The sequence below is a fragment of the Misgurnus anguillicaudatus genome, chromosome 3 (genome assembly GCF_027580225.2).
Source record: "Misgurnus anguillicaudatus chromosome 3, ASM2758022v2, whole genome shotgun sequence".
Taxonomy (NCBI): domain Eukaryota; kingdom Metazoa; phylum Chordata; class Actinopteri; order Cypriniformes; family Cobitidae; genus Misgurnus; species Misgurnus anguillicaudatus.
The window spans coordinates 4,553,533-4,579,032 of record NC_073339.2 but is presented as its reverse complement, the minus strand read 5'-3'; the positions used below and the strand labels follow the sequence as shown (position 1 = coordinate 4,579,032).

The 25,500-nt window shown below is 36.4% G+C and overlaps 2 protein-coding genes across 7 annotated transcripts in view; both read left to right on the top strand.

Annotated features, from left to right (window-relative positions):
* Positions 1-25,500, top strand: part of LOC129443899 (adhesion G protein-coupled receptor E3-like) — a 137,286-nt gene that overhangs the window by 59,312 nt on the left and 52,474 nt on the right. The gene's annotated exons all lie outside the window — the stretch shown is intronic.
* The window catches only part of LOC129445246 (adhesion G protein-coupled receptor E3-like), a 44,244-nt gene that overhangs the window by 16,993 nt on the left and 1,751 nt on the right, over positions 1-25,500 (top strand). The window contains exons 5-11 of the mRNA XM_073860076.1: positions 20,215-20,368; positions 20,454-20,628; positions 20,777-20,896; positions 21,497-21,672; positions 22,344-22,508; positions 22,663-22,872; positions 22,964-23,196. Of these exons, the coding sequence (XP_073716177.1) occupies positions 20,215-20,368; positions 20,454-20,628; positions 20,777-20,896; positions 21,497-21,672; positions 22,344-22,508; positions 22,663-22,872; positions 22,964-23,196 (1,233 nt within the window). The remainder of the gene's footprint in view (positions 1-20,214; positions 20,369-20,453; positions 20,629-20,776; positions 20,897-21,496; positions 21,673-22,343; positions 22,509-22,662; positions 22,873-22,963; positions 23,197-25,500) is intronic.

Here is a 25,500-nt window from a genome sequence, read left to right as displayed (position 1 = left end):
CGCACGCACGCACGCACGCACGCACGCACACACACACACAGAAATGTATACAGGCTTGTAACCAGGGGTGTTTCCAGCATTGAAGGACATCCGGGGTTTAGCACAGACCATTTTATGTAAATACAGGGATCTCAAGCCTAGATAACCCGCTCTAGCTAGCCTAGAACCAACTATAACAGCTATGCTGCACATGTTCAGTGTTTTCTTATTACATTTTTTTAGAATTGTAATTTAAATAATTTTAATTTTTGGGTGAACAATCCCTTTAAAGTGTCCTATTTTCACACACTAGTTTTGTACATAATATACCAAAAATTCTTCTTTAGTACTTAAGATAATCTTAAAAACATGAGACTTAATGTAGGCCAGAGTTCACGTCACCAAAAGCAGCAGATGTAAGCTGCATTTTATTGATCATAAGCTCATTTTTAAAATAAGCGATAGGAAAGAGCGACAGCAGCACTGATAGCCTAATATCATTTCATTTCTTTACTATTTATGAATATGATTGTGTGTTGAGCGTCTACGACAGGGCTATTCAATTAGTTTGTCATGGGGGCCAGAGATACATCAGTGATGATGACTACATATACATTTAAACATTCTCATGTTGTATTTTGAAACTGCATAACAACAAAATCAGTGCATTGTACAATATACTTTTTCTACAAACATGTATTTTCAAACTGCATACAACAAAACTTGTGCATTGTAATATGACCAAGTAGGCTTTATCTACATCCAGACGTTCGTATTTTGTATTTTAAAACTGCATAACAACATAAGTGCATTGTAAGATACCCGAGTAAGCTTTATTCTTCATTAAAAGGGGTAAATAAGAGCCATATCACACTCATTGAGAATTTAACTTATTTACTCACTTAAGTACACATAACCAAAAGTTTATAATATGGAACATAACATTGTTTTATGCACTTTTTGGCAATGCTAATTATTTCACGACCTCTATTTAAACTACAACCGCCATCTTAATAACTGGCAAACATTAAGCTAGCTTCTAATAAGAGAAATTATACTTTTAGATTTCATCAGGGCAGTAAAATCACGTGTATGTTTGTCAGCGCGATACGCATGCAGTGGTGCAGGTGCTGGGCTGTGAGCGATGGGCGATTGACTTACACGTTTAAATTGCATTCTTGTGTGAGAACGATGACTCGCATAATATTTGAGCCTTTGTCTGCTTTGAACTTCGGAGAAACGCCAGGATCTTTTATCTAGTTCACAAAAATCGTTTCCTTTATTAAGACATCTAATGTCATTGTGATCGTTGAGCCGACATATCAGACAACAACTGTCGGAAGAGGAGTTGTTGTAAGCTGGAAATACAATAAATAAAGTTAAAACAGCCATAGAGTCCGTGTTCTCTTAACTCACCACTGTCAGTCTTCGCATCTTGACGCGGGCAGACCAAAGCGCGAATACACGTGAAGGGGTGACTCGCGCTCTGCATCTCATGCAACATATGCACGCTCAAGATTGCGACCCTGTCCTCTTGCTTTCCATGTGAAATCAATGCTTCGCTGAGTGATTGACAGCATAATGATTGACAGCATAATGCAATCGATCGTGTTCCCGTTAGTCAAGCATACGATTTAGATATATAACTTTCTTATCTGAAGATTATGTAAATATACGCAGTCTTCTAGCTGTGGCAAGCTGTGTTTTAATGTGTCATACATTTCTCAAAGGCATGACTGTTTAAATACACTTGGCATAACATGCATGATTTAAGGTAAAGTGACACTTTTTCGCGTCAATTCACAATCATTTAAACCATGCAGCTGTTATAGAGCCGATGAAAAACGATCACTGCTAACGTTACGCGAGGACGCGAAACTTACGTCTTTACAAACTAATACGTTTACAATGTATTACATTGATGAAAAAGGGAATTAAACTTGTCGTGCCATATATCACTGAAATAAAAGAAAGGGATTAAAATATGTCTGAATCATATAATTCCTACCTGTATGTAAAAATGCACGTTCTCCAGAGAGCTCGCGTTGATTCAAGCATTCACAATATAAAATCCATTTGCAGTTTTGCGTCCGAAACCGCATACTGTATAGTGAATAAGATGAAGTTTTAGGATTTTAAAAATATGTATCCAGGATTCCGCTGTCCATATACGATACGAAGCTTGGGTGCCAGCCGATGGTGCTGCGTGCCCCACGGGCTCTATGCAGCAGAGTCTCAGGCTGTGGCCTCTTCTCCGGGCTTCTCTGCTCTCCGTCTTTCTCAGCTCTTCGCTGTATTGTGGCTCTTAAAGGAACACTCGATTCTCTCAACAGCTCTTCTCTATTCCATTTTGCCATTTAAACCTTAAAACTACATCCCGCCATTGTTATTCAAACTTTTCCACGGAGCAATACCCTGTTAGCTTAGCTTCTAAAGATGGCTGCCGCTATCTTTACATTCTGTCTAAAAAACACGTTTGAACGTAAAGGCTGCCCTCTACTGGTAAAGGCTAATGACATTTTTTATTTTTTACACAGGTTTTAATTGGACATTTTAAAGTGAAAATAACATAATATAGACATGTTACTGCAATGTTTTTTTATCTTGGGCATCTTCACATTGGAGTAAAGAGTTCATATAAAATTTTTGGTTAATAAATGTTACAGACATATTGAGATTTGAACTACTTCCTGTTTTGGCGGCGTTGACGCACATTTAGTTTGGGCTGTGGCGCGCAAACGCTTCCGAAAATCAAAAATCCTTCTAGTAACTTTTGTGAGGCTCGGTCCAAGGATCGCGTACGTGGAATTTCATGAAGTTTGGACAAAATTTGTGACCTGTGAAACTTTTTTAAGGTTTTGTGTTCTTTCCAATATGGCGGCCGAACGACATGGATCTGTGACTTCATCTTCTCAAGCAACTTACACCGGTACTGCCCGAACATTTTAAAGTTTGAACGGTGTCTCTGCGTCAAACGGTCTGGTCGCTAGAGCTGACACAAAAAATCTCCCCGGGAATAATAATAAGAACTAGAAAATGCGCTTCCGGAGGAACCGCAAAAGTGTGCTTGCTCTGGTGCGGTCACTAACGTGATTTGTGAAATGTAAAATTTTAGAATGTTTTTTATCTTGTGCATCCTCGCATTGCAGTCCCAAGTGCATGTACAAAGTTTGGTTTCAATACGAATACGTGAAAGCATTCATGAGACACACACACACAGTATATACAGTGACCTCCATAAGTATCAAAACAGTTTGCTGTGGAGACCAGAAATTGATAAGATGAATATCAGTATGTCAGAAGTACACAATGTCACATTTTATTAAAGAGGCAGTCCATGACGTTTGAAAGCCAATGTTGATATTTGAAATCACCTAAACAAACACGCCCCTACCCCAATAGAATCTGGACCTTCTGTTGATAGACCCTGCCCACACATACGCAACCCAGCATTTGATTTGATTGGCTATAAGTGTGTTTTGGTAGTCGGCCCGTCTTCTTTTCCAAAGCGTTTTTCAAACATTGTGGACTCCGCCTTTAACATTTGTTTATGTTTCAACACATACATGCTTTAACAACAAAAAATAACAGCATTTAATGCTGATTTATGTGTGTTGTACCCAAATGCACATAAGTGTATCAAACTGATCCTACACATTTATTGCTTTTCATGTGTGAACAATTAATGCATCAGGACACAGTTCATCACTTCAACAGTTGTCAATGGTCTCAAAATGCCCACATTAGATAGGAGTATTAAAATACAAATGTGTTGTTCAATTGAGTTGGAATATTGTCTATGTTGAAACAGGTAAAAAGTTGTGTGACAAAAATGTGACAGATTCTGTACTGTATCATGTTCACCTTTTAATGTTTAGACATTTCTTGACTCCACAGCAAACAGAGATATTTTGCCTGTATTTTCCTAATACGTATGAAGGGCAACATACACAAACAGTACAGAAAAAAGAATACAAATAAAGAATAGACAAGCATTTCAAATCAACAAATTAACTCTAGTCTCAATGTTAATGTAGCTTATAGCTGAAATATCAGACATGACTGACAAGAGTTTTGCATTCACTATGTATAAATTTAGAAATCTCCTAAGATGGTCTGAGGACATCAACCCACTCACGCTTTACAAACTAATACGTTTACAATGTATTACATTGATGAAAAGGGGAATTAAACTTGTCATATATCACTGAAATAAAATAAAGGGTTTAAAAGATGTCTGAATGTCTTCCTACCTGTATATGTGACAGTGACACTGCACGTTCTCCAGGAGCTCGCGTTGATTCATAACCGTTCAGAATGTAAAATCCATTTGCACAAACGTATTTGAGAAATATTAGTATCAAATAATGCTCAATATATATAGTTTTTAAATACCGTATTCACACAGTCAGGCTGCGTCCGAAACCGCATACTGTATAGTGAATAAGATGACGTTTTAGGATTTTAAAAATATGTATCCAGGATTCCGCTGTCCATATACGATACGAAGCTTGGGTGCCAGCCGATGGTGCTGCGTGCCCCACGGGCTCTACGCAGCAGAGTCTCAGGCTGTGGCCTCTTCTCCGGGCTTCTCTGCTCTCCGTCTTTCTCAGCTCTTCGCTGTATTGTGGCTCTTAAAGGAACACCCGATTCTCTCACAGCTCTTTTAAATTCCATTTTGCCATTTTAACATTAAAACTACATCCCGCCATTGTTATTCAAACTTTTCCACGGAGCCATAGCCTGTTAGCTTAGCTTCTAAAGATGGCTGCCGCTATCTTTACATTCTGTCTAAAAAACACGTTTGAACGTAAAGGCTGCCCTCTACTGGTAAAGGCTAATGACATTTTTTATTTTTACACAGGTTTTAATTGGACATTTTAAAGTGAAAATAACATAATATAGACATGTTACTGCAATGTTTTTTTATCTTGGGCATCTTCACATTGGAGTAAAGAGTTCATATAAAAATTTTGGTTAGTAAATGTTACAGACATATTGAGATTTGAACTACTTCCTGTTTTGGCGGCGTTGACGCACATTTAGTTTGGGCTGTGGCGCGCAAACGCTTCCGAAAATCAAAAATCCTTCTAGTAACTTTTGTGAGGCTCGGTCCAAGGATCGCGTACGTGGAATTTCATAAAGTTTGGACAAAATTTGTGACCTGTGAAACTTTTTTAAGGTTTTGTGTTCTATCCAATATGGTGGCCGAACGACATGGATCTGTGACTTCATCTTCTCAAGCAACTTACACCGGTACTGCCCGAACATTTTAAAGTTTGAACGGTGTCTCTGCGTCAAACGGTCTGGTCGCTAGAGCTGGCCAAAAAAATCTACCCGGGAAAAATAATAACTAGAAAATGCATTTCGGGACGAACTGCAAAAGTGTGCTTGCTCTGGTGCCGCCGATTTAGTTTGTGCATCCTCACATTGGAGTCCCAAGTTCATGTACAAAGTTTGGTTTCAATACGTGAAAGCGTTCCTGAGATAAACTACTTCCTGTTTTGGCGGCGTCGACGCACATTTAGTTTTTGCGGTTAACTTATTTACTCACTTAAGTACACATAACCAAAAGTTTATAATATGGAATATAACATTGTTTTATGCAGTTTTTTGTCAATGCTAATTATTTCACGACCTCTATTTAAACTATAACCGCCATTTTAATAGCTGGCAAACATTAGGCTAGCTTCTAATAAGAGAAATTATACTTTTAGATTTCGTCAGGGCAGTAAAATCAGGTGTATGTTTGTCAGCGCGATACGCATGCAGTGATGCAGGTGCTGGGCTGTGAGCGATGGGCGATTAACTTACTATCTGTCTGATTATTTAGGCTTCAACGTGGCAAACTCAGCCTAGATTCATGAAGATTTTAACAGAGGTGGAAAGAGTAGCCAAAAACTTTACTTAAGTTAAAGTAAAAGTAACTAAATAAATAATTACTCAAGTAGAAGTAAAAAGTATGCAATGAAAATAATACTCAAGTAGCGAGTTACTAGTTACTCATGAAAAAATAAATCTAGATATATGCACACACACGCACACACACACACACACACACACACGCGCACACACACACACACACACACACACGCAGTGCCCTCCATAAGTATCAGAACAATAAAGACAAGATTTTTCTGTTTGATGTGGAGACCAGAAATTGGTAAGATAAATATCAGTATGCCAGAAGTTTAGAATGTCACATTTATTAACCTTTGTTTATGTTTCAACACATACATGCTTTAACAACAAAGAACAACAGCATTAAATGCTGACTTATGTGTATTGTACACAAATGCACATAAGTGAATCAAACTGATCCTACATATTTTATGCTTTTCATGTGTAAACAATCAGGACACAGCTCAGTGCCCATTAAAAAAAATAATGTGACAGATTCTGTACTTTTGTCTCATGTTCATCTTTTAATGTTTAGACATTTCTTGACTCCACAACAAACAGAAGAATACTTATGAAGGGCACTTCTACAGTATGTGTAAAACTGCAACATACACCAACAGTACAGAAAAAGAATACAAGCACAGAATAGACAAGCATTTCAAATTAACAAATTAACTTTAGTCTCAATGTTGATGTAGCTTGTAGCTGAAATATCAGACAAGTAAACTGACAACAGTTTTGTATATGTATAAAGTTGGAATCTCCTAAGATGGTCTGAGGACATTGACAGTTTACACTAAAACAAAACTCATGTTTTCTTACGTTGTCATGTCACGTGTGTTTTGTGAGAATCACTTACATCATACAGTACATTAAACAGCGAATCAGACGTCAATCATCGATGGATTTTCTTCAATCTGTGCTACAGTGTTTCTGGAGGTTGCACGCGTTTAACTGTGTCTGACGACGAACAGGTCGGCGGTCGCGCGTATGTAATGGCGGGTACATGTGTGAAGTTTTGCTTTTAGTTAAAAGATTGGTAAATTTATTTCCACGTCACCCAACACTGGTTATATTCTGCGTGTTTCTACATAGGTTACGAGTAAAACAGCTTCGGACGATTCCGTGTTTGAAGCGATCTGAACAATTCATTCAAACTGATTCGCGAACCACTTTAAAATATTTGGCCCATTCGCTTTGTAAAGAGTCGACTCAAAAGACTCATTTATTTGCAACACTTTGTAATGAAAACGACTCAAATGAGTCATTAATCCGCGAATGCGCCAGAAACACAAGATAGCAATTTAAAAATAAAATACAAATTTCGTAATTCATTAAAATACCGATGCCAAACAATCACTGCTACGCGAGGATGCGAAACTGACGTCTTTACAAACTAATACGTTTACAATGTATTACATTGATGAAAAAGGGAATTAAACTTGTCGTGCCATATATCACTGAAATAAAAGAAAGGGATTAAAATATGTCTGAATCATATAATTCCTACCTGTATGTGAAAATGCACGTTCTCCAAAGAGCTCGCGTTGATTCAAGCACTCAGAATATAAAATCCATTTGCAGTTTTGCGTCCGAAACCGCATACTGTATAGTGAATAAGATGAAGTTTACGATTCTAAAAATATGTATCCAGGAATCTGTCCATATACGATACGAAGCTTGGGTGGCAGCCGAGGTTACTGAGTTCTCCACGGGCTTGCAGCAGAGTCTGAGGCTGCCGCCTCTTCTCCGGGCTTCTCTGCTTTCTCTTCCTCAGCTCTTTGCTGTATTGTGGCTCTTAAAGGAACACCCGATTCTCTCACAGCTCTTTTAAATTCCATTTTGCCATTTTAACATTAAAACTACATCCCGCCATTGTTATTCAAACTTTTCCACGGAGCCATAGCCTGTTAGCTTAGCTTCTAAAGATGGCTGCCGCTATCTTTACATTCTGTCTAAAAAACACGTTTGAACGTAAAGGCTGCCCTCTACTGGTAAAGGCTAATGACATTTTTTATTTTTACACAGGTTTTAATTGGACATTTTAAAGTGAAAATAACATAATATAGACATGTTACTGCAATGTTTTTTTATCTTGGGCATCTTCACATTGGAGTAAAGAGTTCATATAAAAATTTTGGTTAGTAAATGTTACAGACATATTGAGATTTGAACTACTTCCTGTTTTGGCGGCGTTGACGCACATTTAGTTTGGGCTGTGGCGCGCAAACGCTTCCGAAAATCAAAAATCCTTCTAGTAACTTTTGTGAGGCTCGGTCCAAGGATCGCGTACGTGGAATTTCATAAAGTTTGGACAAAATTTGTGACCTGTGAAACTTTTTTAAGGTTTTGTGTTCTCTCCAACATGGCGGCCGAACGACATGGATCTGTGACTTCATCCTCTCAAGCAACTTACACCGGTACTGCCCGAACATTTTAAAGTTTGAACGGTGTCTCTGCGTCAAACGGTCTGGTCGCTAGAGCTGACACAAAAAATCTACCCGGGAATAATAATAATAACTAGAAAATGCATTTCTGGAGGAACTGCAAAAGTGTGCTTGCTCTGGTGCCGCCGATTTAGTTTGTGCATCCTCACATTGGAGTCCCAAGTTCATGTACAAAGTTTGGTTTCAATAAGTAAAAGCGTTCCTGAGATAAACTACTTCCTGTTTTGGCGGCGTCGACGCACATTTAGTTTTTGCGGTTAACTTATTTACTCACTTAAGTACACATAACAAAAAGTTTATAATATGGAATATAACATTGTTTTATGCAGTTTTTTGTCAATGCTAATTATTTCACGACCTCTATTTAAACTATAACCGCCATTTTAATAGCTGGCAAACATTAGGCTAGCTTCTAATAAGAGAAATTATACTTTTAGATTTCGTCAGGGCAGTAAAATCAGGTGTATGTTTGTCAGCGCGATACGCATGCAGTGATGCAGGTGCTGGGCTGTGAGCGATGGGCGATTAACTTACTATCTGTCTGATTATTTAGGCTTCAACGTGGCAAACTCAGCCTAGATTCATGAAGATTTTAACAGAGGTGGAAAGAGTAGCCAAAAACTTTACTGAAGTTAAAGTAACTAAATAAATAATTACTCAAGTAGAAGTAAAAAGTATGCAATGAAAATAATACTCAAGTAGCGAGTTAGTAGTTACTCATGAAAAAATAAATCTAGATATATGCACACACACGCACACACACACACACACACACACACACACACACGCACACACACACACACACACGCAGTGCCCTCCATAAGTATCAGAACAATAAAGACAAGATTTTTCTGTTTGATGTGGAGACCAGAAATTGGTAAGATAAATATCAGTATACCAGAAGTTTAGAATGTCACATTTTATTAACCTTTGTTTATGTTTCAACACATACATGCTTTAACAACAAAGAACAACAGCATTAAATGCTGACTTATGTGTATTGTACACAAATGCACATAAGTGAATCAAACTGATCCTACATATTTTATGCTTTTCATGTGTAAACAATCAGGACACAGCTCAGTGCCCATTAAAAAAAATAATGCGACAGATTCTGTACTTTTGTCTCATGTTCATCTTTTAATGTTTAGACATTTCTTGACTCCACAGCAAACAGAAGAATACTTATGAAGGGCATTTCTACAGTATGTGTAAAACTGCAACATACACCAACAGTATACAGAAAAATGTAGCTTGTAGCTGAAATATCAGACAAGTAAACTGACAACAGTTTTGTATATGTATAAAGTTGGAATCTCCTAAGATGGTCTGAGGACATTGACAGTTTACACTTAGACAAAACTCATGTTTTCTTACGTTGTCATGTCACGTGTGTTTTGTGAGAATCACTTACATCATACAGTACATTAAACAGCGAATCAGACGTCAATCATCGATGGATTTTCTTCAATCTGTGCTACAGTGTTTCTGGAGGTTGCACGCGTTTAACTGTGTCTGACGACGAACAGGTCGGCGGTCGCGCGTATGTAATGGCGGGTACATGTGTGAAGTTTTGCTTTTAGTTAAAAGATTGGTAAATTCATTTCCACGTCACCCAACACTGGTTATATTCTGCGTGTTTCTACATAGGTTACGAGTAAAACAGCTTCGGACGATTCTGTGTTTGAAGCGATCTGAACAATTCATTCAAACTGATTCGCGAACCACTTTAAAACATTTGGCCCATTCGCTTTGTAAAGAGTCGACTCAAAAGACTCATTTATTTGCAACACTTTGTAATGAAAACGACTCAAATGAGTCATTAATCCGCGAATGCGCCAGAAACACAAGATAGCAATTTAAAAATAAAATACAAATTTCGTAATTAATTAAAATACCGATGCCAAACGATCACTGCTACCCGAGGACGCGAAACTGACGTCTTTACAAACTAATACGTTTACAATGTATTACATTGATGAAAAAGGAAAAAAAAAACATTGATGAAAAAGGGAATTAAACTTGTCGTGCCATATATCACTGAAATAAAAGAAAGGGATTAAAATATGTCTGAATCATATAATTCCTACCTGTATGTGAAAATGCACGTTCTCCAGAGAGCTCGCGTTGATTCAAGCATTCAGAATATAAAATCCATTTGCAGTTTTGCGTCCGAAACCGCATACTGTATAGTGAATAAGATGAAGTTTACGATTCTAAAAATATGTATCCAGGAATCTGTCCATATACGATACGAAGCTTGAGTGGCAGCCGAGGTTACTGAGTCCTCCACGGGCTCGCAGCAGAGTCTGAGGCTGTCGCCTCTTCTCCGGGCTTCTCTGCTTTCTCTTCCTCAGCTCTTCGCTGTATTGTGGCTCTTAAAGGAACACATGATTCTCTCAACAGCTCTTTGAAATTCCATTTTGCCATTTTAACATTAAAACTACATCCCGCCATTGTTATTCAAACTTTTCCACGGAGCAATAGCCTGTTAGCTTAGCTTCTAAAGATGGCTGCCGCTATCTTTACATTCTGTCTAAAAAACACGTTTGAACGTAAAGGCTGCCCTCTACTGGTAAAGGCTAATGACATTTTTTAATTTTACACAGGTTTTAATTGGACATTTTAAAGTGAAAATAACATAATATAGACATGTTTCTGCAATGTTTTTTTTATCTTGGGCATCTTCACATTGGAGTAAAGAGTTCATATAAACATTTTGGTTAATAAATGTTACAGACATATTGAGATTTGAACTACTTCCTGTTTTGGCGGCGTTGACGCACATTTAGTTTGGGCTGTGGCGCGCAAACGCTTCCGAAAATCAAAAATCCTTCTAGTAACTTTTGTGAGGCTCGGTCCAAGGATCGCGTACGTGGAATTTCATGAAGTTTGGACAAAATTTGTGACCTGTGAAACTTTTTTAAGGTTTTGTGTTCTATCCAATATGGTGGCCGAACGACATGGATCTGTGACTTCATCTTCTCAAGCAACTTACACCGGTACTGCCCGAACATTTTAAAGTTTGAACGGTGTCTCTGCGTCAAACGGTCTGGTCGCTAGAGCTGGCCAAAAAAATCTACCCGGGAAAAATAATAAAAATAATAATAACTAGAAAATGCACTTCCAGAGGAACCGCAAAAGTGTGCTTGCTCTGGTGCGGTCACTAACGTGATTTGTGAAATGTAAAATTTTAGAATGTTTTTTATCTTGTGCATCCTCGCATTGGAGTCCCAAGTTCATGTACAAAGTTTGGTTTCAATACGTGGAAGCATTCCTGACACACACACACACACACACACACACACACACACACACACACACACACAGAAATGTATACAGGCTTGTAACCAGGGGTGTTTCCAGCATTTAAGGACATCCGGGGCTTAGCACAGACCATTTTATGTAAATACAGGGATCACAAGCCTAGATAACCCGCTCTAGCTAGCCTAGAACCAACTATAACGGCTGTGCTGCACATGTTCAGGGTTCGACATTAAGGCTTGTCCGCTTGTCCGGGACAAGTGGATTTTTTGTAGGACAAGTGTAAGAAAAAATTAGTTGTCCGATTCCTCTATGAAAAATCCCTTGCTCTGCCACTGATTAGCAAAACACAAAAAATACATTATATTATAAAACTTTACCCGGACAAGTGACTTTTGTGCATGGACAAGTGAAACACAAATTTACTTGTCCGAAGGACAAGTTCCTCAAAAAGTTAATGTCAAGCCCTCAGTGTTTTCTTATTAATTTTTTTTTAGAATTGTAATTTAAATAATTTTAATTTTTGAGTGAACAATCCCTTTAAAGTGCCCTATTTTCACACACTAGTTTTGTACATAATATACCAAAAATCCTTTAGTACTTAAGATAATCTTAAAAACATGAGACTTAAAGGTGCAGTGTGTATATTTTAGCGGCATCTAGTGGTGAGGTTCCAAATTGCAACCAACAGCTCAGTTCACAGCTCACCCCTCGCTTTTGAAATGCATAGAGAAGCTACGGTAGCCACCACAGGACAAACATGTCATGATTGGAGACAACTTAATAAAAAAGTTTGTCCATTAAGAGCTTCTGTAGAAACATGGGAGCACAAAATGGCGACTTCCATGTAAGGGGACCCTCGGTGTATGTAGATAAAAACGTCTCATTCTAAAGTATTAAAAACATAACGGTTAATTATGAAAGGTGTTTATACACCACTGATAATATAGTTTTGTATATTATTTTGCATTTCTGTCAAGAGATCCTTCCAGGAATTACACACTGCACCTTTAAAGGGATACTTCACCGATTTAGCATTCAGCTTTGTATCTGTAGAAACCCGGCAGTATTACTGAATGACCATGTTTCCCTCCATCATTTCCCCCTGAGAGGAGAGATATCTGCATTTTGGTTCTGCAAAAAAGTCCTCCGATGATGCAAAAATCGTCATATTACATCATCGGAGGCCAGAGTTCACGTCACCAAAAGCAGCAGATATAAGCTGCATTTTATTCCTCATAAGCTCATTTTTAAAATAAGCGATGGGAGAGAGCGACAGCAGCACTGATAGCCTAATATCATTGCATTTCTTTACTATTTATGAATATGATTGTGTGTTGAGCATCTACGACAGGGCTATTCAATTAGTTTGTCATGAGGGCCAGAGATATATCAGTGATGATGACTACATATACATTTAAACATACTCATGTTGTATTTTGAAACTGCATAACAACAAAATCAGTGCATTGTACAATATACTTTTTCTACAAACATGTATTTTCAAACTGCATACAACAAAACTTGTGCATTGTAATATGTCCAAGTAGGCTTTATCTACATCCAGACATGTTCGTATTTTGTATTTTAAAACTGCATAACAACATAAGTGCATTGTAAGATACCCGAGTAAGCTTTATTCTACATTTAAAGGGGTAAATAAGAGCCATATCACACTTATTGAGAATTTAACTTATTTACTCACTTAAGTACACATAACCAAAAGTTTATAATATGGAATATAACATTGTTTTATGCAGTTTTTTGTCAATGCTAATTATTTCACGACCTCTATTTAAACTACAACCGCCATTTTAATAACTGGCAAACATTAGGCTAGCTTCTAATAAGAGAAATTATACTTTTAGATTTCGTCAGGGCAGTAAAATCAGGTGTATGTTTGTCAGCGCGATACGCATGCAGTGGTGCAGGTGCTGGGCTGTGAGCGATGGGCGATTAACTTACTATCTGTCTGATTATTTAGGCTTCAACGTGGCAAACTCAGCCTAGATTCATGAAGATTTTAACAGAGGTGGAAAGAGTAGCCAAAAACTTTACTTAAGTTAAAGTAAAAGTAACTAAATAAATAATTACTCAAGTAGAAGTAAAAAGTATGCAATGAAAATAATACTCAAGTAGCGAGTTACTAGTTACTCATGAAAAAATAAATCTAGATATATGCACACACACGCACACACACACACACACACACACACACACGCGCACACACACAGTGCCCTCCATAAGTATCAGAACAATAAAGACAAGATTTTTCTGTTTGATGTGGAGACCAGAAATTGGTAAGATAAATATCAGTATACCAGAAGTTTAGAATGTCACATTTTATTAACCTTTGTTTATGTTTCAACACATACATGCTTTAACAACAAAGAACAACAGCATTAAATGCTGACTTATGTGTATTGTACACAAATGCACATAAGTGAATCAAACTGATCCTACATATTTTATGCTTTTCATGTGTAAACAATCAGGACACAGCTCAGTGCCCATTAAAAAAAATAATGCGACAGATTCTGTACTTTTGTCTCATGTTCATCTTTTAATGTTTAGACATTTCTTGACTCCACAGCAAACAGAAGAATACTTATGAAGGGCATTTCTACAGTATGTGTAAAACTGCAACATACACCAACAGTATACAGAAAAATGTAGCTTGTAGCTGAAATATCAGACAAGTAAACTGACAACAGTTTTGTTTTGTATATGTATAAAGTTGGAATCTCCTAAGATGGTCTGAGGACATTGACAGTTTACACTTAGACAAAACTCATGTTTTCTTACGTTGTCATGTCACGTGTGTTTTGTGAGAATCACTTACATCATACAGTCAAGGCCGCGTTATCCTAATGGGCAACATGGGCTGCAGCCCAGGGCCCCGAACACTAGGGGGCCTCCGAGACAATTCTATTTTGAGTTTTTAAAAACATTTTGATTGACGTAATTACGCGTAAGTGCTACCTAGAGCAGAGGCCCCCAACCACTGGGTCGCAAGAATGTTCTGAAAAAAATTGTATAATAGCTACGTAATAGCTTATGGGATATTTTGTCCTGTGTCAATCATCATTAAAATCATATCGTAAACGGGAGTATGTGCCTCCGCGCCCGGCCGCAATTCTTCTGGCATCTCTCCTCATCATCTCCTCCTTCATTTAAACTTGGGACTCGAACCCGACCTAAGGTCGAGCTGCCTTCAAAAACAGCAAGCCAAGTTCGTTTACTGTTAATTATTATGACTAAATAGGCAGGGAATCTCGTGAAACAATGAAAGTAAAACAATCCGCCGAAATATGATTTAACTTGATTTTGATGATTTAGTCGAGGAATTCTCTTTAAAGAAGAGCAGAAAGAAGCACTTTAAGTTGCTTAATAAATGTTATTTTCTGTGCTGTTCTGATTGTAAAATTATTACTTGATAATATTGTTTAATTTGTTTAAATAATTTTAGCCTACTTTTTAGAGCCCTGCATTTCAGCCCGACGGGGCCCGACCTGTTTACGCCCTTCGGGTTTCGGGCCAATTTTAACGTCACAGCAGATACGCGGGCCGGACCTCGGGCTTATTTAGGCTTCTCCATCTTTTTATATTTTTCAATTTAATTAAAGATCCTTTTGACAGACATTGATGATTGCAAAACAAACATAGGAAGACGTTTAACCTATCGCATGAGTCCGCTACGCACAGCCACACATTTACAATGCAGCTGTTGCGTATTTAACAGCAGAACCTTCAGCCCACCAGGAAAAATTATAAATGGAGTACTAGATTAAAACCTTGGATACTGTACATAATCTATGCAGAAAGCATCCAAGACATAATCTATTAAAGACTTCTCCATGTATTAATTTCGTGTAAGAAGGCTGTGTCTTTATTTCTTGTTTGTGTATGGATCGACTTTTTGCTTAGTTTAACTGTTGGATGGATACATGAATAGCCATGTTCTGTGGTAAGTCCTTACATTAAAAAAAATTATATGCAAAAGCGAAGTTGTAAGATAAGGCAACATGCATGTTTATTCTGTTTCATGTTTATTTCGTTTCGTTTTGTATAGCCCTTTTTATTTTTTTATTTCTGCACCCGTTGCAACTGCGAGCAGCAGAGCAGCCTGCCTTCGCTTTTTAAAAATAGTATGTGTTGATAATAAACGTTTAAACTAACATTGTGATATGCTGAAAATATTTCTTTTAAATAGTTGTTATTATAGGCAAGTGAAGTGTTGATTTGAGAGGCTCAATTCATCATACATGTCGTCAACTTGCTGTCGGCCGCTAACCACTAGTTATCATAAAAACTTTAACAAACAAAAACTGCTCTAAAATGTAAATAAAAAAGAAATATAACTATTTTGCAATTTTAAACAAAACTGAACTGTTTAATTGCTGCAATAGTACAGCTGTACAAGCTGTGTAAGCAGTTATTTTTTGCTATTTCTGCGGATTTCTTTTGCAAAATCTATGCGGAATTTTGCAGAATGATTTAAAATGTTTTAAAATGATCCGAGAGAATGTGCGCTGTGAATATTACAAAACAATAAAACATTTTATAACTATATTATACATTTTATTAAAGGATTACCCAGAATTAAACTGGACCAACATGAACCAACAGATAATGGATAATGTGCTTTCACGACCATAGAGTTTTATATAATATACATATATTACTGTCTACAGTGTAACAGTAAAAAGAAAAGGCTTCTCATAATGAATGTAGCGTATATAGCAAGATAATTTCATCAGTTTAACAACACAATGTATATATATTTATCTTGTAAACGGATTTGAAATAATAAATAATTGTCGCGTCACGTAGCAAGAGAGATGATAGAGATCTCAATAACTTCTCCGCAGTAAGTTTTATTTCAAATTCAAGTTTTACATATTAAATAGACTATAAAAAATGTTGTGCTGCTCTCATAAAAACCTCACTGCAGACAGCACAGACTTCTACTCACAAACATACACGATGCAGTAACTATATCTGCGGAAACAGATTCCTAATGGGGAGAATTAAAAAGTTTGGACTCGGGTCGGACTCGGGCTGAGAATTCTGGGCTCTACTACTTTTGCGTCAACTTGATTTTAATAATTTAATTGAGGAATTATATTTAAAGAAGAACAGACAGAAGCACTTCTAGTTGTGAGTTGCATTTAATAAATGTTATTTTCTGGGCTGTTTCTGATTGTAAAATTATTACTTGATAATATTGTTTAATTTATTTAAATAATTTCAGCCTACTTTTGCGTCAACTTGATTTTAATAATTTAATTGAGGAATTATATTTAAAGAAGAACAGACAGAAGCACTTTTAGTTGTGAGTTGCATTTAATAAATGTTATTTTCTGGGCTGTTTCTGATTGTAAAATTATTACTTGATAATATTGTTTAATTTATTTAAATAATTTCAGCCTACTTTTGCGTCAACTTGATTTTAATAATTTAATTGAGGAATTATATTTAAAGAAGAACAGACAGAAGCACTTTTAGTTGTGAGTTGCATTTAATAAATGTTATTTTCTGGGCTGTTTCTGATTGTAAAATTATTACTTGATAATATTGTTTAATTTATTTAAATAATTTCAGCCTACTTTTGCGTCAACTTGATTTTAATAATTTAATTGAGGAATTATATTTAAAGAAGAACAGACAGAAGCACTTTTAGTTGTGAGTTGCATTTAATAAATGTTATTTTCTGGGCTGTTTCTGATTGTAAAATTATTACTTGATAATATTGTTTAATTTATTTAAATAATTTTAGCCTACTTTTACGTCAACTTGATTTTAATAATTTAATTGAGGAATTATATTTAAAGAAGAACAGACAGAACCACTTTTAGTTGTGAGTTGCATTTAATAAATGTTATTTTCTGGGCTGTTTCTGATTGTAAAATTATTACTTGATAATAATTGTTTAATTTATTTAAATAATTTCAGCCTACTTTTGCGTCAACTTGATTTTAATGATTTAATTGAAGAATTCTCTTTAAAGAAGAGCAGAAAGAAGCACTTTTTGTTGTAAGTTTTATTAAATAAATGTTATTTTCTGGGCTATTTCTGATTGTAAAATTATTTGATAATATTGTTTAATTTATTTAAATAATTTTAGCCATTTAATGTTGCACATACGCTGTAAAAAACACTGGATTTACTAAAAAATATAGACAGTGCATTGTTTTTGCATAAAAAACTAAAAAAATTTACGCAATGGGGCACTTAGTAAATCCAGCCTTTATTTTTTTCAGTGTATATTGGGGGGGCCTCAAACCTGCGTTAGCCCAGGGCCTCATAAAGGCTTAACCCGGCACTGCATACAGTACATTAAACAGCGAATCAGACGTCAATCATCGATGGATTTTCTTCAATCTGTGCTACAGTGTTTCTGGAGGTTGCACGCGTTTAACTGTGTCTGACGACGAACAGGTCGGCGGTCGCGCGTATGTAATGGCGGGTACATGTGTGAAGTTTTGCTTTTAGTTAAAAGATTGGTAAATACATTTCCACGTCACCCAACACTGGTTATATTCTGCGTGTTTCTACATAGGTTACGAGTAAAACAGCTTCGGACGATTCCGTGTTTGAAGCGATCTGAACAATTCATTCAAACTGATTCGCGAACCACTTTAAAACATTTGGCCCATTCGCTTTGTAAAGAGTCGACTCAAAAGACTCATTTATTTGCAACACTTTGTAATGAAAACGACTCAAATGAGTCATTAATCCGCGAATGCCCCAGAAACACAAGATAGCAATTTAAAAATAAAATACAAATTTCGTAATTAATTAAAATACCGATGCCAAACGATCACTGCTACCCGAGGACGCGAAACTGACGTCTTTACAAACTAATACGTTTACAATGTATTACATTGATGAAAAAGGGAATTAAACTTGTCGTGCCATATATCACTGAAATAAAAGAAAGGGATTAAAATATGTCTGAATCATATAATTCCTACCTGTATGTGAAAATGCACGTTCTCCAGAGAGCTCGCGTTGATTCAAGCATTCAGAATATAAAATCCATTTGCAGTTTTGCGTCCGAAACCGCATACTGTATAGTGAATAAGATGAAGTTTACGATTCTAAAAATATGTATCCAGGAATCTGTCCATATACGATACGAAGCTTGAGTGGCAGCCGAGGTTACTGAGTCCTCCACGGGCTCGCAGCAGAGTCTGAGGGTGTCGCCTCTTCTCCGGGCTTCTCTGCTTTCTCTTCCTCAGCTCTTCGCTGTATTGTGGCTCTTAAAGGAACACCCAATTCTCTCAAAAGCTCTTCTATATTCCATTTTGCCATTTTAACATTAAAACTACATCCCGCCATTGTTATTCAAACTTTTCCACGGAGCAATAGCCTGTTAGCTTAGCTTCTAAAGATGGCTGCCGCTATCTTTACATTCTGTCTAAAAAACACGTTTGAACGTAAAGGCTGCCCTCTAGTGGTAAAGGCTAATGACATTTTTTAATTTTACACAGGTTTTAATTGGACATTTTAAAGTGAAAATAACATAATATAGACATGTTTCTGCAATGTTTTTTTTATCTTGGGCATCTTCACATTGGAGTAAAGAGTTCATATAAACATTTTGGTTAATAAATGTTACAGACATATTGAGATTTGAACTACTTCCTGTTTTGGCGGCGTTGACGCACATTTAGTTTGGGCTGTGGCGCGCAAACGCTTCCGAAAATCAAAAATCCTTCTGGTAACTTTTGTGAGGCTCGGTCCAAGGATCGCGTACGTGGAATTTCATGAGGTTTGGACAAAATTTGTGACCTGTGAAACTTTTTTAAGGTTTTGTGTTCTCTCCAATATGGCGGCCGAACGACATGGATCTGTGACTTCATCCTCTCAAGCAACTTGCACCGGTACTGCCCGAACATTTTAAAGTTTGAACGGTGTCTCTGCGTCAAACGGTCTGGTCGCTAGAGCTGGCCAAAAAAATCTACCCGGGAAAAATAATAATAATAAAACTTAAGAAGAACAATAAGTGTGCTTTTGCAAGCACACTTAATAATAATAAGAATAATAAAACTTAAGAAGAACAATAAGTGTGCTTTTGCAAGCACACTTAATAATAAAACTTAAGAAGAACAATAAGTGTGCTTTTGCAAGCACACTTAACAAACCACCATCATTGTGATCAGTGTTTGCACTTCATCCGCTCATTTGCATTTTAAAAAACACACCCAAAACGACACATTTTTGCTCAAACCTACAAAGTGGCAATGCTAACATTTTCATCATATGACCCCTTTAACGGAAATCTTGCTCATCTTCTACATTTTCTCATGTATTTGAATCCCATTGATTTATGACTGTAATTTAAATATACTGTAATTTGGCTTTAATTTATTATTGTGTTCATGATTTGTTTCAGGTTTAAATTGCATGGTAAGTTGACAGATTTTTTACTACAGTTGCTAACAACTAGATTCTGTTAATTTAAAGAGCAGTACAAGTATACAGTATAAAGTTTTCTGATTATGTACTTTCATACATGTTCTTACTTTGTATAAAAGCAACTATGATGTTTTTAATATAGAGAAACATTTTTGAAAAAAAAATCCCTTGCTCTGCTCAACAAATATTATTCTGTCAGTGCCACAACTGCCACAGTGTTGGGTGATGACAGTGAGGTTGATGTCTTCACTAGTCAACCAAAATCTTTAATATTACGTTCTTGTCCACAGGGAACCTCATGTATGCAGAATCTCCTTGACCAGATAGAGAATATTACTGTTCTCAATTTAACGGTAAATCTTTTAGAGAAAAATTATCAAATTAAATTTATGTTGATTGTTTTTGGATCTTCACCTATTTCCTTATTTGGTGAATTAGAATGTTACCATGTTCATGGACAAGGTTTTCAGCACTTCAGAGAAGATAAACACATCATCAGTTGACCCAAACAAACTAGCGTCAGATGTGTTAAAAGCCAGTGAGAAGCTCGTGTCAGTGTTAGTGAAGACAACAAACACCTATGAAAATGTCAGTTTCACTTGTGCAGCTGTGGGTAAGAGAGAGACAACCATCACTAAAATATCATTTAATGTAATTATAAAACTATAGATGTAAAATATATACAATGTAACTGAAGTCATGCTCATAATGTTCTGGATAACATAAAATTTGTGTTTATTTATTTATTTATTTTAAATCAGAGGCGCAAATGTTTGTGGTTGGACCACAGGCCAAAATTGATAAAATCCCTCAGCTCCACACATCAAATGCCTCTATAGAAATTGATCTTATTGGGATCGCCAGGAACAATTTGAATTCAGGTATGCAATAATATTGTTGTGATTTAAATAATTTCAACACAGCCAATAATCATTTTCAGAGAGCAGATATATACATGGTTTAAAAAAATCAACCCCATAATTTACCCAGCCTAGGTGCATGTGACTTTTTATTGTAATGATTGGGAGTGCACCCATTCATTCTGCCACCAGGTGGCACACTCTCCAAATCTGGACTTTGGACATTCTTTCTCCATCTTCAGTTACTTTCTGTCTTTTGTATATAAGCCATGCCCTTTCCATCCCTGTATCCCATCTGCAATTTGTAATAAAAATCAGTATGTCCCAAATCATAGTATGTTAAAATGAGTATCCATAAAGTTCCCAGATGGTTTACTGTTTTAGGTAAAAATTGGAAGTGTGTAGATCCATGGACACTAAAACAGCATTTCTTACTTCATTCTTACATTCTGCAAGCTATTTTTACACCCATCAGCAGAAACATAATTCAGCACCTCTTGTATGTGTGTTGATACTTTTAGTGGGGTGGGGATGCCTATCTGTCCCGTATTTCACTCTGTAAAATCTGTTTAATGTACACCTGTGACTCACTTTGTATTAAAAAATTTGAATCTGTTGCAGCTGCGGTGGCTTTCATGAGCTACAACACAATGGAGAACCTACTGAAACCAGACTTCTTCAACACATCAGATGACACAAATAAAACAATGATGTCCACTGTCATCTCAGCTACTCTTCCTACAACCACCAACACAACCCTCACCAAACCAGTTAACTTCACCCTTAAACACATCAGAGTGAGTTAACTCTTATTGACTTATTCACATGTAATGTAATATGAAGAGGAATTTCAAACATCTCCAGTTACTCTGGGCTTGGGATATAACTTTACACAAAAATATATTTCAGTGTAATTATGTCTGTTAGAGATGATGGTCTGGGGTTCAGTTTATGTGAATTAGTATGTTTGCATGCTGGCTATTACACGTATTATTGTTTATACCATGAGGCTGTTGAAAGCTTTATTTTGATTGGTTGATAAATGTTCCACGGGTGTGCATTATTTTTTTAATAATTCAACGGCCCTTTGTCAATTATTCCTTACATAATGCACTTCTTATAGTTGCTTGAGTCGAAGCAAACTCTTCAGATAACTCCAGTTTTGGTGTAAAATGAAGCAATGCAGCAAACATCATATCTACAAATTATGCAACAGTACCACAATTGAAAAGTGTGTCAGGTAGTTTCGTTTTAGTCCAGTGTAAATGTATATTTCAGTTCCATGTGATGTTTTCAAGGTTGTTGGGTAAAATATTTGCACTAAGTTGCTGCTGCGCTGTGAGGGGGAACAAGACGCTGCATCCTCCTGAAACTTCATCTGCTATTGTTTGTGCACAGATTTTGTGATATCTTTTATGTTAACATTGGAGTTATGCCTGACACACATGTACTTTTCTTTACTGTAAAGGAGATAAACGACAGTGGAAATCTTTCCTGTGTGTACTGGAACATCAGTGAGTGGATTGTAGATGGTTGTTCTGTTGTAAAGATCAACAGCAGCTTCACTATGTGTTCATGTCTTCATCTGTCAACATTTGCGCTTATCATGCAAACCAGCAGAAGCCCATCAGAGGTAAGATAACCTGACACAGATTTGACTTAAATAAGTAAGAAAACGTTTAATGTAGACTAAAACCCTAGAGTTACAACACTCCATACACTGCTAACTAAAATGTAGATGTGACGGCAGTAGATTTAACACATTGTATCGTGACATATTTTCTCAGGATAATAGTCAGCCGATGGAGTTGATGAATATGGTGTTTGTGATCGTGGGTCTGGTGTTTACTAGTTTGGCTCTGTTGACTTTTGCTTTCTGTCGATGGAAACCTGGCGTGAAGAATGTAGCTCGAATCAACCTCTGCATCAGTCTGCTGTCTGCTCATCTTCTGTTCTTACTCACACAACAATTCATCAATCTCATAAAACCTCATAAGGTGAGAACTTTACAGAATATCAACATCTTTAGTTTGACTAGTTAGTAAGAAATTACAAAAATCCCTTTCATTGTTTAAACTCTGTCTTCAGGAGTTGTGTGCTGTGATATCAGGAGCTCTTCACTTCTTCTTTCTCTCCTGCTTTGTGTGGATGTTCATTGAAGCTGTGCTGCTCTTCATCTGTGTGAAGAACCTATCACAGATTAGCTCCAGACAGAGGGCGATGCTTAACAAGGGATTCTTGATTGTGATTGGTTATGCGGTTGATTTTGTTATAGTGGGTGTGTCTGCTGGACTGGTTCCTGAAGGCTACGGCAGTGAACAGTATGTATAAAGAGAATTGGTCAGTTGATTGGATTCAAGAAATTACATCTTAAAGGGGTCATAACCAGGGTTCTAAATTAACTTTTTTTCCAGTGAAAATAAGAGAAATTATATCCACTGAATGCATTTGATAATTTTATTAACATTGTTGCCATGAAAACACACATAAATGTAAGGCTTCTCCCAACAAGGCTCTCTTCAATACGACCTGTCTTGGCAGTTTTAATTAACGTTAGGTTCTGTGATGACTTCGGGCACTTTCATGGTCCTTTACTGCCTCTGCCTCAACTTTAAAATTATTAGTTCAAACCACGAAATTGTTCGTTTCATTTTTTCTTTCGCGTACATGCGACAATCCTGACAAAACATGACGACATTTTTGTGATCAAACACAAGCTTTCTTAGTTTCTCTGTCTATATCCTTGCCTCCTCTCGCTCCAAAAAGTCTCCCTCATCTTTATCATACCTAACATTATTAACACGTTTGGAGGCATAAATGGCAATAAAATATTTGGAAATAATGACAGCAGAGAAATATTTTCAACATTATACAATGATAGCAATGATTAATAACTTATTTTTACAATAATATTTTTACAATATTTTAAGAAACCAGTCATTTTATAACTGCTATACTAAAATAATCTTAGTCATAGTTGCTAAGTGTTTATAGTGTCCTAGAGTTAAATATTAGTAAACTAAATATTACACTGCAAAATCCCGGGAGTTAAATTAACACTGCTCAGTGTTTATATAGGTCCACTCCCCAGAGTGGTTGTTATTAAATTAACACTGCTCAGTGTTTATATAGGTCAACTCTCCAGAGTGTTAAAAAAGTAACACCGAAGAGAGTTAAAAGCTACAATCTGTGACTTTATCCTCTCTATCACCATCTCTGCTAGAAACCTAAAATAGCATTTTACATCTTACTTGTAGAGTTATTTTCTTAAAGGGGATATATTATGAGATTTTTTTTAAGATGTAAACTAAGTCTAAAATAGGTCTGAGCAAAAGTGTGCCGTTTTGGGTGTGTCATTTAAAATGCAAATGAGCGGATGAAGTGCAACCACTGATCACAATGATGGTGGTTTGTTGCAATTGAAACTCAATTGTGCTGTGAAATATTTTATCTCTCTCTTTCTCTCCATACTAAATGGTTGTGCTGTGGTTGGATAGTGCAAATAAAGGGGGCGGTATTACCTTATTCTGACATCACAATAAGGGCCAAATTACAATTACCTATTTTTTCACATGCTTGCAGAAAATGGTTTACCAAAACTAAGTTATTGGGTTGATCTTTTTAACTTTTTCTAGGTTGATAGAAGCACTGGGGACACAATTATAGCACTTAAACATGGAAAAAGTCAGATTTTCATAATATGTCCCCTTTAACTTAGGTTTAGATGTTGGCTGTTTCATTTAAAGTCACCATTATTGTGATTATTATTACTTTTTTTTGAGAAATTTACCTTTTTATCATTTTTTAAATAAAATTAAAGAAGAACATTTTCTGGAAGGCATTAAACTTTTGTGAAAATCTTAAAAAAATGCCTGTGCTGGCTGGCAATATTTTTTAAAAACGCTGGCAGCCAAAGAGTTAAAGAGCACCAATTATCCGATTCATGATTTTACATTTCCTTTTGTGTGTAAGTGTGCATTAGTAAATATTAACGATATGCAAACAGCACAAATTGATCATGCAAGTTATCGTTTCAATGTATATATCTTTTCTTGGACTACAACAAACATACTTCACTTTTTAAGTGTGATTACTTTTTTACTTTTCCGGCCTGTTGACGTGGACACGATGGTCATTATCATAATTTGGCCTGCATCTGACATAGAGCCTGTGTCATATTTAAAGAATTTACAACTGACTTAACCATAAGAGTAGCGCTTGTTGTTTGTCTTTTTTATTATCACAAATGCAGACATGGTTTAATATCCTTACCAATCTGTTACGGCCTACTCAAGCCATGCTGGCAAATTTGATCGATCAATTTGGTCATCTGCATTTTCTAGAACAGATTCAGCTCGTATTGATAAGATATAAAGAAGATATTAACTCCTGTCATCATTGCATTGTGAGCTAATGTTCAAAACATGGTAAGGAGCGTCACATTTTGTCTGAAGTCAGAGGTATTAAAGACAATCACAACGCCTGGCCAATTGGGGACACTGCGCTTTTCAGAATATGAGCTTTGTAACAAATCAGAGCGTTTGAGGAAGGCAGGGATTAATGGAGCAACAATAATGTATGGTATGTCGAAAATAATGTGTTTTTTGAACCATAAACCATGTAAA